The sequence below is a fragment of the Cebus imitator genome, unplaced genomic scaffold, assembly GCF_001604975.1.
Source record: "Cebus imitator isolate Cc_AM_T3 unplaced genomic scaffold, Cebus_imitator-1.0 Scaffold0, whole genome shotgun sequence".
Classification (NCBI taxonomy): domain Eukaryota; kingdom Metazoa; phylum Chordata; class Mammalia; order Primates; family Cebidae; genus Cebus; species Cebus imitator.
The window spans coordinates 9,560,938-9,578,987 of record NW_016107315.1 but is presented as its reverse complement, the minus strand read 5'-3'; the positions used below and the strand labels follow the sequence as shown (position 1 = coordinate 9,578,987).

At 45.5% G+C, this 18,050-nt stretch overlaps 1 protein-coding gene across 9 annotated transcripts in view; it reads right to left on the bottom strand.

Moving 5' to 3' along the window:
- Window positions 1-390: 390 nt before the first annotated feature.
- Window positions 391-18,050, bottom strand: part of ZNF445 (zinc finger protein 445) — a 62,703-nt gene continuing 45,043 nt past the window's right edge. For 6 of the 9 annotated variants that reach the window (XM_017522298.2, XM_017522277.2, XM_037732849.1 and 3 more), the window contains 6 exons: window positions 10,418-11,139; window positions 6,650-6,818; window positions 6,206-6,300; window positions 5,785-5,911; window positions 4,849-4,959; window positions 391-4,061 (listed from right to left, as the gene is read on the bottom strand). In XM_017522298.2, the coding sequence (XP_017377787.1) occupies window positions 1,900-4,061; window positions 4,849-4,959; window positions 5,785-5,911; window positions 6,206-6,300; window positions 6,650-6,818; window positions 10,418-10,846 (3,093 nt within the window). In that variant the 5' untranslated portion in view covers window positions 10,847-11,139 and the 3' untranslated portion in view covers window positions 391-1,899. Of the gene's footprint in view, window positions 4,062-4,848; window positions 4,960-5,784; window positions 5,912-6,205; window positions 6,301-6,649; window positions 6,819-10,417; window positions 11,140-13,407; window positions 14,673-18,050 lie in introns of those variants that run through there. The other 3 variants (XM_037732977.1, XM_017522289.2, XM_017522313.2) reach the window with 3 other exon arrangements.

Here is an 18,050-nt window from a genome sequence, read left to right as displayed (position 1 = left end):
AGGATAAGATTACTCTGTACTCTACTGAAAAAGACATCTTCCAGGTTGGTTTCTCCTCATAAGAAATGACCAGCTCCATGAATGGGCCCTACTAATTGCAGTAAAATGCAGTCGGGGACACTGCTCTACTATTAGACATTAAGACATTTTATCCTTACATTTATAATCTGACATCTTCAATAATCAGAAGCAATGATTACTCACATACTTTAGAAATTTCAATCTTTTGCCTTTAAGTAATTGATTCTTGCTTTTTGCTTCAAGACAAGTAGGTGGGCCAGTGAGGGAGCTCCTCCCAGAACAGACCACCCTTTTCTCCTGAGGGCAGCAGGCACATGCGCTGGTTCCTTTGGGTTGAATCTGATGCCAGCACCAGATCTCATACATGGAGGGGTATATGAAGGCGAGAGGGGGTATGTGAGGGCGAGAGGGGGTATGTGAAGGCGAGAGGGGGTATGTGAAGGTGAGAGGGGGTATGTGAGGGCGAGAGGGGACCTGCAGTGTGCAGAGGCTAGAGATGTGCACACAATGCTAAGTGTTTACATCTGCTGAGGCCAAGGATTCTACAGAAAATTCAGAAATGGAGTGAGGAGGAGTCTGATTTATGGGAACTAGCAGCAAGGATAACTTCATGAGAAGCCCTTCAACCATTCCATTTTACTGAGTCTTTGGATCTATGGTTAACCCCTGTAAAATGTAATTCAGATTCAGATCATATCACTCCTCAACTCAAAACTGTCCAAAAGCTCTCTGCCTTCCTCTGAGGCAGCTCAAGCCCCCGTAATGACCCATGAGGCTCACGTCGCTCCCTGACCCCTCTCCTCCCCTTCCAGCTGGCTCCCTGCACTCCATCCTAGGGGCCTCCTTGCTATCCTGAGGACATCAGACAAGACCCAATCTCCTCTGCCTGCAACTCTCCCTAGAGAGCTATCTGGCTTGCTCCCTGGCCTCCTTCAGGTCTTTGCTCAAATTTCACCTTCTCAGTTGAGGCCCTCCCTAATCAGACTATTTAAAATCACAACTGACTTCCCAATCCAGCACACCCTCTCACTCTTCTCTGATTCACGTTGTCTACCACACACACATCACTATCCGGAATACTAAATATCCCATTTGTTTGTCAACTATAAAGATCCAAGATGGCAGGATTTTCATCTGTTCTGGTCTCTGCTGGGTGTCCAACAAATACACCAGTGCCTGGTGTAGAGGAGGTGATCAGCACGTTTCTGTTAAACAGATGGACCACTGCTGCCTGTGCAGGCCTGTGGGATGGGAATGGCAACAGGGTACTGATAGAGCTCCACATGCCAAGCGCTTGAGCCCAGCATCTTGCTGTCCTCCACCAGCCACTGAGACCACTCTAACCCCCCAGCAGATATCCAAAAGCTAGCTAGAAAGGCTAAAGCCCCAGCCAAAACTCCCCAGGGGGCATTTGGGAAGACTAGGAGTTCTTGATGCTGCTGCTTTTAGTCAACAGAATAAGCATGGCCATAGGCAAAACTTGAAGATAAATCTAGGATCCCACTGGCCCCTTTCCAGAAGCCACAGACCACGACGCCACAGACATTTTATCCAACCACAAAGGGCAATGGTTTTTCTCTTCAGAGTTGTGGAAGGAGACCTGACAGGGGGAGCTGCAGGCTATGGTACAGACACCAATCCTAGGGGCCCAAGTCTCCAGAAGGGCTCCAAAGAACATGCTGCTGCATTTCCCCAGCGTCACATCCCAGCAGGCAGGCTGAAGACTCCCCGAGCCTTTAAATCCTTGGGATTCTGTCACTAGCTTCCGAAATAGAAAGGGCTGGGCCCTTTGTGAAGGTTTCCCCACACTGCCTAAAATTAAGGGTTCTCTAGTAGGGGACTGAGAACTCACTCCCATTGTCACTGTCAGACCCCGGGCTAATCTCTAATATGGTTTTTCATATGCCGAGCCAGATTCGAAGACCATCTGAAGGTCTTCCCACACTTGCTGCATTTGAAGGGTCTCTCTCGAGTATGAAATCTCTTGTGGCTAATGAGTTGTGAACTCTTGGTAAAAGTTTTCCCACATATGCTACATTTGTGGCACTTTTTCCCAGTGGTTATGTCCTGGAGTTCATCAAGCCTGGAGCTCTGGTCGCAAGCTTCTTCACAGTCTTCGAGAGGCATTTCTTCACTTGGTTTTAATTTCTGCAATCTCAACTTTGTGTCCTGAGAGGAAGATAGCCCAGGCGGGCTATGTTCAGCCTGTGCTGCTCTGGTGTGTTTACTCTGGTGACTGGAAAGGGTCTGTCTCCCAATGAACTCTTTCCCACACCACTGACATTTGAAAGGTCTCTCTTTAGTGTGGATCCTCTGATGGTTAACAAGGCGATAGTTTCTATCATATGATTTCCCACACAGATTACATTTATAGCGCTTCTCTCCACTGTGTATTCCCTTATGATCTAAAAGGGTTCTTTTACGTGTAAAGGTTTTCCCACATTCTTGACACCAAAAACGTTTCTCACCAGTGAGGATTTTTGGCTCCACATCTGGAGTCTTTTCACTTTCATGGCAATCATACTGTTTTTGAAGAGAGTGAATCCTCTGATGTCGGTAGAGATTAGAACTCCACCTGAAGGCTTTCCCACACTCCCTGCACTTATATGGCTTCTCTCCAGTGTGAACTCTCTGATGGATGAGGAGGAATGAGTGATTGCGGAAGGCCTTGCCACACTGGCTGCATTGGTAGGGCTCCTCTCTGGTGTGACTGCTCTGAGGAACCTGGAACACTCTGTCCTGACTAAAAGATGGCCCACCCTCAGGTTTTCCTTTCATGGCATGCTTCTTCTTATGAACAATAAAGGCTGACCTATAGGCAAAGTCCTTCCCACATTCGCCACACTGGTATGGTTTCTCACCTGTGTGAATTCTCTGGTGGTCAATGAGAGTTTTCTTTCTAGTAAAAGTTTTCCCACACTGCTGACACAAAAATGTTTTCTCCACAGTGGGGGCACCGTGGGGCTGACTGTGGTCAGGGGCTTGCCTGAAGTCTTCACGACATTCATCTTGTTTGTAGAATTTTTCCTCCTCATGCAACCTCATATGACGAGTAAAGTTTGATCTCCACCTAAAGGTTTTCCTACATTTGTTACATTTATAGGGCTTCTCCTGGGTGTGAATCCTTTGATGTTCAAGAACATACGATTTACAGTGGAAAGATTTCCTGCACTGGCTGCAGTCAAAGAGTTTCTCTCCGCTTTGGTCTCCCAAATGATGATCAAACCCTGAGCTGTAGGTAAGAGCTGCCCTATACTGATTCAATTCAAGAAATTTCTTCTTAGCATGGGTTTCCTGGTGCAGACGATAGGCTGACAGACGTCGGAAAGCTTTCTCACATAAATCACATTTATAAGGTTTCACTCCAGTGTGAATTTTCTCATGCCGTGCACAGTTGGAACTCCACCGGAAGGCTTTCCCACACACTCTACATTTAAATGCTTTCTCTTGACTGTGAAGTCTCTGATGATATGCAAGATGGGAGCTATGACTGAAAGTCCTTCCACAGTCACTGCACTTAAAAGACACTCCCACTGTGTGAAGACTCTGCCCATGCTGGTGATGAGAGCTAAGGCTGAAGTCTTTTCCACACAAATCCTTTTTGCTCCCTTTCAGTCCAGTATGAATTCTCTGATGTATGCTGAAGCCCCCAATCATGTGTCTGAGCCCCTTCCCATATTTCTTGTAGTCATAGTGGTGTGAACTCATTCTAAAGTGTTTGCCACAGCCATGTTTAAGGGACTGCTTTCTTCCAGAAACTCTCAAATATGTAACATGTTTTAAGTCAAGACTATTACCTCCTGATACTTCACAGTCTTTTCCTGTCCTGTGACTGAAATCAGTCTCTTCTTTCTTAACTCTCACTTGTATGGGGTTTTCACATTGATCCTTCAGCCTGCTCTGTTGAAAAGATTCTCTGAGCCCAATTCCCTCAGAAACACTTGCTGCGGGACATTCTGATGACACAGCTAAGGTTTCTGCTCCTTCCAAAGGTTCCTGATTTACGATGAATTTCTTTGTTTTAATTTGAAGGTCACCTCCTGACAAAAAATAAAACAAGAGAGAATGTACTCTTTTTCCATACTTAGAACTGCAGAAAGCACCAAAGGGCAATAAAATGCCTGGGTGGTGAGGCTTTTGCCTGACTGCCAATACCTTTACAAAATAGTCAAACATAAGGCAAAACATGGAAGATTATCCCAGATAACAGGGAAGGGAGGAGAAAAGCAAGATGGGCAGGGCAGGTAGAGATATGCAGACATCACATCCAGCAGGGAAATAAAAAGGATTAAAAAGAAAGTGTTAAACAACCAGAGTAGGAGAAGAATCATGGCATTATAGAAAGGTACCCAAAAGCCAAGGGGTGGGGCTCCAAGGAGCACCTGGCTGAAAGGGCTAGAGATCAGCCTATTACAGAAGGAAGGATCAAGAAAAGAAAGAACAGGGGTGGGATGAGGACTCCTAAGAGCAGGAAGGGGTGAGTACAGGGGATTCAGCAGGAGTGCAGGCCAGGAGTGAGGGCACAGGGCTGAGGAGGAGCACCAGTGAGTGGAAGAGAGGAACAGTGAAGCCCTCCAGCAGGCAAGAACTATTATTGAGAGGGCTGCTGGGGAAGGGGGATGGGAAAATAGCCATGGTCAGAAATGAATGACCTCTTAGAAGCCAGCCAGGATGGAATGGAAGAGTGGCCCAAGCACCCTTAGGAACACTGTTAAACATCTTCCTTCTAGCAAACAACGGAATAAATTCCCAGTAACGTACCTCACGTTAAGAAAGAGAAAAGTAAAAGCAGGAGGAGCAGGACCTGGCAGGTTCTCTGGAACTCACCTGTAGGGGCAGCACCTGGATTCCCCTTAGGCTGAGCTACTTGCACGTTCAGGCCCCACGGCTCCCTTGCTTCCAACCAGGAGATCAGAGCAGGTTTGGTGAATGGTCCCACTGCAGAAGAGAAGGGAATGGGAGATGGGAAGGGAGATGGATGACACAGAACTACTCTCTAGGACCTCTGGGCCTGAAGTCCTGGTGGGGAGGTGGGAAAGGCCAGGAAGGCAGGCAGTGAAAGCTAGTGAAGGAACCCCAGTCATTTCAAATAGCCCTGAGCAGACAGAGATAGGAGAGGTTGAGAGAAGTTGGCAGCAAAAAGATTACTAGAATTTTCCGGAGGTGAGAACATGGCTACTTAATTGGTTGCATCAGCCAACATTTTTTGAATGCCTAAATGGACTAGGAACTTAAAACATACTACCTTTAATCTATTGTTTTTGTTTGCTTGTTTTCAAATAGGTTCTCACTTTCTTACCCGGGCTGGAGTACAGTGGCTTGATCTTGGCTCACTGCAGCTCTGACCTCCTGGGTTCAAGCAATTCTCCAGTCTCAGCCTCCCAAGTAGCTGGGATGACAAGCGTGAGCACCACATGCTTGTATTTTTGTATTTTTTGTAGAGACAGGGTTTCACTATGTTGCCCAGACTGGTCTCAAACCCTGAGCTCAAGATATCTTCCTACCTGGCCCTCCCAAAGTGCTGGGATTACAGGTGTGAGCCACCACATCCAGCCACCTTTAATCTTTACAACAATCAAGAATGGCAGGCATTATTCGCCCCATTTTTCAAAAGAGGATACCAAGATGCTGGATTAAATGATCTGGTTAGTAGTTACAGAGCCAGGATCTAAAACCAGGTCAGGTCCCTTTCTATGCAGCAGAAAACAACCCAAGAAGGCAGAAATAAAGACGGATATAAGCACAAGGATATTAATTACTTACCCAGGAAGGCCATGTTCCTATAATTCTCCAGCATCACATCCCTGTATAGGTTTCTCTGAGCTGAGTCCAGCAACCCCCACTCATCCTGGGAGAAGGTCACCTCCACATCCTTGAAAGTCATAGTCTCCTGCAAAAACACTGTGCCCTAGAGCTGGTCCACAGCTCCCAGCTTTGAGGTGGAAGGGGAGGGAAGGGGAATAAATTGGCTCTGTGTGAGTACAGGATGGACCTGGCAAAGATGAAAGGGAAGACCATCACCCAGCAGAAGAACTCTGGGCTCAAAGGGGATTATCTGGTCTCTGGGACATGGGTCTTTGGATGTGAGGTTACTAGACAGAGAAACCCAGGATGGGGGAGCAGCACTATCTCATTAGGCAGTGATGTGGAGACATCAGGAAGGAACGAACGTCCTGTGGCTCACCTGGAGCTGAGCTGTCAGGGACCTGGTTGCTGTTACCTGGTCTCCTGGGCACCCCTCTCTCTGGAAAAGGGCAGGCATCTGGGCAGCAGGAGGATCTGAAGGAGAAAAAGCCATGAGAGAGTGGCTCAGCTCTGGATAGCCCACTGAGAAACCCACTCTTCCCCCCAGTAGAGGATTCCTGGACCCATGAGCAGGTACAGAATGTTGTTAAATACCCATCTCACATGTCCTCAGTCTACTGGGGCCAGGAAAGGGGTAGTAAGAGGGGATGTAGTAGGGGAGGAGTGAGCCACATATGGGTCACAGAATGGATGGAGAGGACACAGAATTAAGAGCCAGGACAGAATAAGATTCTCATGAGAGGACAGATGTGAAAAGACAACACTACAGGAAATGCAAAAGGTGTGGCATAAGGCTGGGGTCTTAAGGCCAGGCAGCAAGTACCGGATTGCCCAGCCAGGAAGTCACGTGCTTCTATTTCATAGGGAGGCTCCAGGTGGTCCCCCAGAGCAGAGCCGCTCCTGAGAGGTGAAGCAAGAGACCATATCTGTGCAGATCGCAGGGCTCCTGTACCCATCCAATGCACATCTGGGCTCTGGGCAGGGCCCGGGTCCTGGCAAGAAGAAAATGTTGTGAGAGGATCTTTCTGGGAATCAGAAAGCAAACTCAGAGAAGAGGCCACATGGCCGATCTCCAAAGGACAAAGACCGAGGGGTGGGTAAGCCAGGTCCTTCATTACTTCCAGACAGGAGAAAAGGGCAAGAAGAAAGCCCAGGGGGTACCTCCAACCACCTCAGTCTCCTCGGGCTCTAATGAGAGCCATGGGAGAGTTCAGGTAGAGAGACTCTAGCTCAACACAAGGAAGCACATGGTAAGTCAGTACAGCACTCTTGTCGGGCCTCAGATGACACAATGTCACCTTCCCACTACCCCTCAGTTCCCACCTAAGGCCTGTAACTTAGAAATGAGAGAGAAGGAACTAGTTCCTGAGAATTAAATTCATAATAGTTCACAGCAGAGATACAGTCAAGTAATATTTACTATCAAGCACTGCTCTAGGCACTGATATACGAAGTGACCTCAAAGAGTCAGGCTAGCTCCCAAATTGTAAACTTGCCTTTAATAATAACACTGATAGAGAGGAAATGCCAATCATGAGAGTCAGCCATAAAACCACAGAAGAAAAAGTCTCCAGTGTAAAAAATGGCAGTATCCATCTAAGTAGAGACCAACAAAGAGGAGGTGTTTGCCCTGAGATTTCAGATAACTCTGGTCTCTGAGGCAAGGATGTCCCTCATATAGAGATGGGTAAAAGAAACTACAATTTGAGAATTTTCTGGTCCTGTGGCCGAGACAGTCTCTATAGTGAGATTTTTCACACTGTGATAATTTTGCTTAACCACAGACTGATTCTGTAACTTTACATGTATCTTAAAGCATTTCTTTTTTCAAATTTGGGGGAGGCTTTCTCCCAGCCCCCATTGTCTTCTAAGTGGCTTTCAACCAGGTAGGCCTTTTCTGCTTATGTGGAAATGTTTTCATGGATTTAAAAAATTACAACTAGCTGTAAATGAGTTGAATATAACCAAGCCATGATTTTGTAACTACTGTGTAGCTTATTTCCTTTTATAAATTATTCTCAGGTCCTTTTGAACATTTGTTTTGGTGAAAATAACAAACGTTCTTTAAAATTTTTTTAAATAGCACCCCATGTTGGGCAAAAATATTCTCTAATAGTTATACCCTGTGTTTTATTTATTAACATTTACTGCTGGTAGACCCTGTCCTGATATTTTACTTATTTATTTATTTATTTTTTTTTTTGAGACGGAGTTTTGCTCTTGTTACCCAGGCTGGAGTGCAGTGGTGCTATCTCGGCTCACCGCAACCTCCACCTCCTGGGTTCAGGCAATTCTCCTGCCTCAGCCTCCTGAGTAGCTGGGACTATAGGCACACGCCACCATGCCCAGCTAATTTTTCTGTATTTTTAGTAGAGACGGGGTTTTCACCATGTTGACCATGATGGTCTCGATCTCTTGACCTCGTGATCCGCCCGCCTCGGCCTCCCAAAGTGCTGGGATTACAGGCGTGAGCCACCGCGCCCGGCCTTATTTTACTTAATTTTTATAATAAAGTTTTAGAGACAAGTATGTCAAATTTGTTTCAGAATTTTATTTTTTAGACAGAGTTCAAGCAATTCTCCTACCTCAGCCTCCCGAGTGCTAGGAATACAGGTGAATGCCACCATGCCCAGCTAATTTTTGTATTTTTAGTAGACACTGGGTTTCACCATGTTGGCCAGGATGGTCTTGATCTCTGGACCTCATGATCCACCTACCTTGGCCTCCCAAAGTGCTGGGATTATAGGCGTGAGCCACTGCACCCAACCACAACTTTCATTTGTACATGAATTATGTATGCAGATTGTGTGTGTGTGAGATGTATATATATATATATATTTTTTTTTTTTTTTTTGAGACAGAGTCTCATTCTATTGCACAGCCTGGAGTGCAATGGTGCGCTCTCAGCTCACTGCAGCCTCTGCCTTCCAGGTTCAAGCAAATTTCCTGCCTCAGCCTCCTGAGTAGCTGGGACTATAGGCACATGCCACCACACCCGGCTAATATCTGCACTTTTAGTAGAAACGGAGTTTCACCATATTGGCCAGCCTGGTCTCGAACTCCTGACCTCAAGTGATCCACCCATCTTGGCATCCCAAAGTGTTAGGACTACAGGCGTGAGAATCATATATTTTTATGTAAATAAAATTGTAAAGAAGGCTAAAAAAGTGATCAATGCTTTTTTAAAAAACTGAAACAATATAGTTTAGCTCCCCTGTGTACAGCAGAAGGAGCAGGAAGAATGCACCTGAACTGACCTGCTACCACGCCACTGCCAGGCCTGGGACTGCCAATTCTTCCAGGGCCAAGCACATAATAAGCACTCAAATATTTACTGAACAAATTGTCATGATTAGACCATTTCTGAATTTTCTTCTCAATGAACAGAGGCTCTGAAAGGTACGATGATGTGGCCATGGACACTGAGGTTGTGGAATGATGCCTAAAATCAAGGTCTTCCTATTTCTCAGCTCAGCGCTGCCCCTCAGCACTCATGTCCATCTTCCCTGTCTCCCATCTCACACACACAGAACAGGTCCCCAAAAACTTACTGAGAAGTGCTGGGCACAGTGGTTCACGCCTGTAATCTCAGCTTTTTGGGAGGGTGAGGCAGGTGGATCACCTGAGGTCAGGAGTTCAAGATCCGCCTGGCCAAAATGATGAAATCACGTCTCTACTAAAAATACATGGTGCTGCTTGCTTAAAAAAAAGCTTACTGAGAAGAAAGCTACATGGTGCCTGCAGAGTGCTCTTCTGAGTTTTAACATGTACTCTCCCACTGAGAAGCCGAGAGCCCTGACCCTAAGTGCTGTCCCAACCCCTGCCATTTTACAGGGCTATGGTTAGTCTCAACTAAAATTAGATAATATGTGGAGACGGACTTTGTATACTGTAAGCCACTGTGTCCAAAGACTAGTTACTGGCCTTTTTTGTTTTGTTTTTGAGACACGGTCTTGCTGTGTCACCCAGGCTGGAGTGCAGTGGTGCAAACATAGCTCACTGCAGCCTTGACCTCCTGGGTTAAAGCAATCCTCCCACCTCAGTCCCCCAAGTAGCTGGGACTACAGTCACATGCCACCATGTCCAGCTAATTTTTGTAGAAACAGGGTTTTGCCACGTTGCCCAGGCTGGTCATGAATTCCTGCGCTCAAGCAATCTACCCACCTTGGACTCTAAGGGCTTGGATTACAGGTGTGAGCCACCATGCCTGGCCTAATTTTTAAATTATTTACAGAGACAGTAGGGGGTCTCCCTATGTTGTCCAGGCTGGCTTGAACTCCTGGGCTCAAGTAATCCTCCCACTTCAGCCTCCTAAAGTGCTGGGAATACATGTGTGAGCCACGGTGCCCAGAAGTTACTATTATTTATGGAGGCTTGCTGGCCCTATCTGGAGCTGATATTCCTTTGGGTATATCCTAAAGGGTCCACGGCTCAGGGTCCCGTTCTCAGCTGCTCAGGAACCACGGGAAGAAGGGAAGACTTCCCCTGCATTCCTCTATACTGACAGTTCAGAGGGCCACCCTCATCCCCAGACAAGCTGGCTAACCAGCAGGCAGAGTTCCCTGGGCACCACACACTTGCTCACACTCACCCTATGTGATGTCCCATCAAGGTCCCTCTGCAGCTCCTCCAGCAAGGCCACAGCCTCCTCACCACTCTCAGGGTTATGGAGCTGCACCCAGACCCGGAGCTCCGCAGGCAGGATGCTCAGGAACTGTTCCAGCACCAACAGCTCCAGGATCTGTGCCTTGGAGAGAACATCAGGCCTCAGCCACCAGCGACAGAGTTCCCGGAGCCGGCTCAGAGTTTCTAGGGGCCCAGAAGACTCATGGTAGCGAAGCTGTCTGAAGAGCTGGCGGAACAGCTCCTGGCCAGGGCGGTTGAGTGTCTGTGGCCTGGCAGTCTGCACTGGAATATAGCTTTCATCCTCTTCTTCCTTCTTTACTGTCTGAAGCCGCCCTCGCTCCCTTGAAGACTGGGCCTGAGCTGGATACACAGCATGCCACCTGCCTGGAGGCATCACTCCTGTTCAGGGACTACCCAGAAGAGCACGAGCCAAGTCCACCTTAGATGCGGGTCCTCAGAAGTATCTTCTCAGCATTGCAGTGAACAATGCCATTTGCTGAGCCATCAGAAGTCTTTGGCAAGTGACTGAAATAATCAGTATTTCTGTGCAGGAGGGGATGAGAGAATGATGTCCATTATACACGGTGCAGTTGGATCTTGATGGTTGGGATCATCTTTGTATGTATGAGAAGAGCATTTGCACAGAGGTACATGCCAGTATCAGGCAGACCAGAGTTAGGTTGTCCCCTATTGGAGTAAGGTAAGAAAATATCCTACATTAAAACATATGCTGAACTTGTACATTAAAACTTTGTAAAAAACACAAAGCGAAAAAAGTCAGAGGAGATCTAAATAAATGAACAGACATACTATATTCATGTACTGGAAGATGTGACACAGTAAAGATGTAAATTCTCTCAAAATTGATCTATAGGTCTAATGCAATTCCTACCAAAATCTCAACAAGATCTTTTTGTAGATGAACAGACAAGATTATTCTAAAATTTATGTGAAAAGCCAATGGAATTAGAATAGCTAAAATTATGACAGGTCAGGCAAGGTGGCTCACACCTGTAATCCTAGCACTTTGGGAGGCCGAGGCAGGTGGATTGCCTAAGCTCAGGAGTTTGAGACCAGCCTGGGCAACATGGTGAAACCCCATCTCTACTAAAAATACAAAAACTTAGCTGGGCATGGTGGTGTGTGCCTCTAATCCCAGCTACTCGGGAGGCTGAGGCACAAGAATCACCTGATCCTGGGAGGCAGCAGTTGCAGTGAGCCGAGATCACACCACTGCACTCCGGCCTGAATAAGACAAGACTCTGTCTCAAAACAAACAAACATGCCAACAAACAAACAAAAAACAATTATGACAAGAATAAAGTGGGAGAGATCAGCCTGAAAACAGTCTACCTGATTTCAAGACTTATAGCTACAGTAATGAAGACTGTGTAGTATTGGTGGAGGAAGAGACACATAGATCAATGGAATAAGACAGAAAAACCAGAAACAGAACCTCACAAGTATGCCCAACTAAACTGTTTAATATTAAATGTGATTTTCCTATTATAATATTTTTAAATATCTCAAATGAGCAATTCAAAAACCAAAGAAAATGCTGACTGAGAATCCTCTAGTTGACTTTATGACCCAACAATGGGTTACAAATTATAATTTGAAAACTACCCTAATCCAGCTTCCCACTCAATCTTTGTATTTCTTTTTATAATTCACCATAAAATGTGGTATCCAAGGGTTCAAGCCACTTTTAGGAGATAGCACTTTGGGCGGCCAAGGTGGGTGGATGCCTTGAGGTTAGGAGTTCGAGACCAGCCTGACCAACATGGCAAAACTCCAACTCTACAAAAAATACAAAAAATTAGCTGGGCATGGTAGCATGTGCCTGTAATCCCAGCTACTCAGGAGGCTGAGGCACAGGAATTGCTTGAGCTTAAGAGGCAGAGGTTTGCAGTGACCCGAGATCTTGCCACTGCACTCTGCACTCCAGCCTGGGCAACAGAGCGAGACTCCATCTCAAAAAAGAGACTATCTGGAGTATATTTTGAGCTCTGAAGGATGTTTGTTTCTTCATACCTGGGGAAGGAGCTTGTGCTACATATCACATCACTATGTAGGAGTCCACACCTGTGATACACCCAACTGATTTTTATTTCTTTTTTAAGGCAAGGTCTTTTGCTGCTGCCCAGGCTGGAGTGCAGTGGTGTGATCATGGCTCACTGTAGCCTCAAACTCCTAGGCTCAAGCGATCCTCTTGCCTCAGCCTTCTGAGTAGCTGAGACTACAGGCATGTGACACCACACCCAGATAACTTAAAAATTATTTTTAGAGATGGGGCCTATGTTACCTAAAACTCCTGGCCTCAAGCAATCGATCCTCCCACATCAGTCTCCTAAGTAGCTGAGATTACAGGCATGAGCCACTGAGCCCAACCTCCAATCGATTTTTGATAAAGATACAAAAGCAGTTCAAAAGAGGAAGGGTAGTCTTTTCCCCAAATGTCGCTGGAGCAACTGGACATCCATAGGCAAAATAAGGAAAGCTGACTGAAATCTCGCCTCTTATACACTTGAATTCAAAATGGATCAGACTTAAATGTAAGCCATAAAACTATACAATTTTTAGAAAACAACACAAGAGGCTGGGCTTGGTGGCTCACACCTGTAATCCCAGCACTTTGGGAGGCCGAGGTGGGAGGATCATGAGGTCAGGAGATTGAGATCATCCTGGCCAACATGGTGAAACCCCGTCTCTACTAAAAATACAAAACCTAGCTGGGCATAGTGGCGCACAACTGTAGTCCCAGCTACTGTGGTGGCTGAGACAGGAGAACCGCTTGAATCTGGGAGGCGGAGGTTGCAGTGAGCTGAGATTGTGCCACTGCACTCCAGCCTGGGCAACAGAGTGAGACCCCATCTCAAAAAGCAAACAAACAAAACCACATAGGAGAAAACCTTTAGGATCTAGGATGAGGCAAATAGTTCTTAAGTTTGATACCTGTGATATGATATACATACACGTTGGTCCTTATCCATGGTTCATGGCTCGTAACTCCCATAGCCCTTGTTATTTCCTGAGTGACTAAAACAATAAGCATATCTTTTGTTAAATTATTTGGCCTTTGTCCTTGGTTCCTGAAGCAGCTTTGGAACTTCAGAGTGATAAAGGTAAGGTAGCCTTTTGTTATAATATTGGGGCATTTTAGGCCTCAGAAGCAGGGCTCAGAAAACAGAACATCTCTCTCTGACCTTTTCCTGCCCTCCCCTCACTGGTTCCTTTTTCTCCCCCCAAGGCAGGCCATAGAAACTAAAACATATGGTAATCTTTCCCCCTTTTCTGTCTTGGTGCTGGCCATAAATTCTCTGACCTATTTTATCTGATTGTAAGTCATAAGAGCCCCATTTCAGAAGTCCTGCCTCATATTCAGTAGGTAGGAATGCTGTACAGAGAGACCAAGAAGAATTTGAACTGACAGCCTCACTGAGTGTCCCCACTCAGTCTATCAGTATGAGATCAAACTTTTTGTCCAGTCACATTTTACATGGTTGTCCATGGTTCAATCATGCTTACCCAATGAAGTCTCCATAAAGGGTCCAAGAGGATGAGGTACAGAGAACTATGGACAACTGCACTCGGGGAGGCTTGCAGGAAGGAACAAGAACTCATCCATGTGCCAGGATAGTGACACATCCCAACTCCACAGGAACGAAAGCTCCTGTACCTAGAACACTGCCAGACCTCCCTCTATTTATCTCTTCATCTAGTTGTTTATTGTATCCTTTAAAATATCCTTTACAATATATTGAGAAATGTGTTTCCTTGAGTTTTGTGAGCTGCTCTACCAAACTGAGCAATAACCAATCAGAAAATTAATCAACACAACAACAAAATAAAACACCCAGAAGTAAAGCTAATAAAAAATGTACAAGATCTTAAAAAAGAAACAGAAAACCTTGCCAAAAAAACTTAATAGATCTGAATAAATCTTAAGTATGGGAAGACAAATCTTTTTAAGATGCCAATTCTCCCTAAAGTAATGTGTGGTTAATAAAATCCCAAACAAATTCCAGTATCTCTTCTTAGGGCTTGATAAGCATATTCTAAAATTCAAGCAAATGAGTAAGAGGCCAAGAATAGCCAAGATAACTTTTTAGAGGTGAAAAGGTTTGTTCTACTTGACATTAAGGCTTACTATAAAGCTACATTAATGAAAACATTGAGTATTACTGAAAAAATATGCAAATAGTAAATAAAAGAAACAGTACGGCTGGGCACGGTAGCTCCTGCCTGTAATCCCAGCAATTTGGGAGGCCAAGGCAGGCAGATCATCTGAGGTCAGGAGTTTGAGACCAGCCTGGCCAATATGGTGAAACCCCATCTCTACTAAAAATAAAAAATTGGCCGGGCGCGGTGGCTCAAGCCTGTAATCCCAGCACTTTGGGAGGCCGAGGCGGGTGGATCACGAGGTCAAGAGATCAAGACCATCCTGGTCAACATGGTGAAACCCCGTCTCTACTAAAAATACAAAAATTCAGCTGGGCAAGGTGGCGTGTGCCTGTAATCCCAGCTACTCAGGAGGCTGAGGCAGGAGAATTGCCTGAACCCAGGAGGCGGAGGTTGCGGTGAGCCGAGATAGCACCATTGCACTCCAGCCTGGGTAACAAGAGCGAAACTCTGTCTCAAAAAAAAAAAAATAAATAAAAATAAAAATAAAAATAAAAAATTAGCTGGGTGTGGTGGCATGCACCTGTAATCCCAGCTACTCAGGAGGGTAAGGCAGGAGAATTTCTTGAACGTGGGAGGCAAAGGTTGCAGTGAGCTGAGATTGCACCACTGCACTCCAGCCTGGGCGACAGAGTGGGACTCCGTCTCAAAAAAAAAAGAAAGAAAGAAACAGTATATACAGAATCCTGACAAGAGCTTATGAATAAATATATATTTGGTTTATGATGGAGGTAACAATACAAATCAGTGGAAAGATTAGACTATTCAATGAATTGCATTGGGATAACTGGCTAGCCAAATTAAAATAAAACCACACACTGAGAGAATAAACTCTAGTTAAAGATTTATACTAAAAAAGCACATTCTTTATGTCCCAGGAATTTCCCTTCTAAGAATCTACCCTGAGAGCCAGGCATGGTGGCTCACACATGTAATCCCACCACTTTAGGAGGTCAATATGGGAGGATCACTTGAGCCCAGGAATTCAAGACCAGCTTGGGCAACACCGCAAGACTCCTTTCTATTTAAAAAATAAAATAAAACAAGAATCTACCCTAGAAAAATAGATGCATGGTATACAGACATTTACATGGGTGTACACTAGAGCACTCTGTAACACAATATTGAAAACAACCTACTTTCCCAACAATAGGCCTAAAGAAAAGTGAAACTGCCTTTGCAAAATTATGACTCAGGCTGTGAAAGAGATCTAAATTAACTGACTCCATCTTGCTTCTAATCTTCAAGCTGGCCTTGTTCATTCATGGGAATAGGCTGAATTAACTTTGGGAGAAACTTTGTTTATAGTTTAAACAAAGACAGTAACAGCCCTTTCCCAAAGCAGATCTCCTTCTTGCCTGGGGACTAGATTGCCTTTGCAGGACTAACATTAGCCACCAGATTAGAAATTATGGTTTAGGAGTCACGCAGCTGAAGCTACAAGATTCTGACCCACCCTAAACTGCTCCTAAAATCAATGCCTGAGATATTTTGCAGACTCTGCACTTGATGGATTAGCTGGCACAACCCAGATTAATAAACTGACTCATTTGATCTTGTGGCCCCCACCCAGGAACTGACTTGGGCACAAGAAGACAGCTGTGACTCCCTATGATCTCTGACCGATTAGCACTCCTGGTTCACTGGTTTCCCCCCACCCACCAAATTATCCTTAAAAACTCTGCTCCCTGAATGGCTGGGGAGACTGATTTGAATAACAATAAATTACTGGTGTCCCACACAAACCAGCTCTGCATGAATTACTCTTTCTCTATTGCAATTCCCCTGTCTTGAATTGGCTCTGTCTAGGTAGCAGGCAAAGTTAACCCCTTGGACGATTACAAATTTGGGGGCTTGTCAGGGACTGCCCTTGTGGCTACCTGCCTGTGGTTCAGTGGCCTCCTCCAGCGATGGATCCAGAAGCCAGCCCAAGCAGCTACCTAGTTCTCTTGGACTAGGGGGCTGACTCTGGTACTCTCTCTACTGGCAGGGCACTGCCCACCCAATGTGCACGGATTTAACTGCAATGGAGAAACAGTCCTGGGGAGACATCCCTTAACTATAGCTGTATCTCACAGTGTTTGTCTAGCCCCACTGCAGGGTGTCTGCATTGGTGAGTATCCTTGGTGCCTCCAACACCTCCTTCCTTCTCCCAGCAGGTTCTGCAGTCCTATGGTGTGGTGTCTGTAGCCCCATTGTGGATGTCTGCTCAGATCCTGGGGGGGCTCTTTCTAACTAGTAGGAAGAATCCTAGTATGGAAGACTTCTACTCCATCAGGAAGATTTCGAGGAGGTTTCTCAGACAGAGAATAGGAGGATAATTTGGAAGGGATACTCTTGGTTAGGGATATGATTTGGAAGGCCTTCTGTGGGTCTCGCCTTTATGAGAATTTGTATGTGAGGAAGGGATCTTAGAGGGGTTGCTGATGGAAGTCCAGCAGGCCTAACTCAAAGAACTCTCCTTGTCTGGTCACATTCGACTGAGCATTAAAGAAGGCTCAATAGGCCTGTCTCTCGGGGTGAGTATCTGCTCTTCTTGCCCAGAGACCCCACTATGAATTACCATTTGGAGGTTGTCCCTTCCCCCCTGGAATGGATCAAAGACAACAGGGACCAATGGAAAAAAGTTTGGGCTTTGCCAGGTTGACACTGGGTGCTGAACAAGGTGACTAATGTCTGTTTTGTTATGTGTGTTTTGCTGGGATGGAGAATGTTAATTCGGTTCCCTGTGCAGCCTGTTGGGCAGCATCCTGCAAATTAAGAATCTTGCCTAAGGTTCCGTAAAACAGAAAAGGGTGATTTTCTCTTGTAAAGTGGCTTGAACCCCCACAGCTATGGTGCAGTGAGCAGGGTCATCAGAAGCTGCTCCATTCTTCAGGAAGCTGCAGAGAAATGGAGCCCGGAAACTTGGTATGCTGGCAGAAAAGGGTAAGAAATTCTTATCAGCTAAGTTTCTGGTCTCTCTCTCTTTCTCTGTCTGGGTAAATGGTAAATGTCACTATTTGCCTCTCTGCAAGCGTTTGATTAATAGAAAAATAATTTGCAAGACTCGTCTTAGGTGACAGCAAATCTGGTATATTTTGGGCTAAGAATTTCTCTTTCTGCGTTCTGTAATGGAGAAAGGAATATCACAGGAAGAACATAGGTTTAGGACCCCTATAAATCCACTTTTCAAGCCAGCCTAGCAGGCTAGTCAGTTACAAACTTTGCTACAGATCTCTGAAACCAATACTGTATGAATTTTTTATTTTTTTGGTAGAGACAGGGTTTCACCATTTTGGTCAGGCTGATCTCCAACTCCTGACCTTGTGATCCTCCTGCCTCGGCCTCCCAAGTGCTGAGATTACAGGCATGAACCCAGCCTTTTTTTTTTTTTTTTTTTTTAAACTAAAACAAAAGAACACTTACTACGTTTT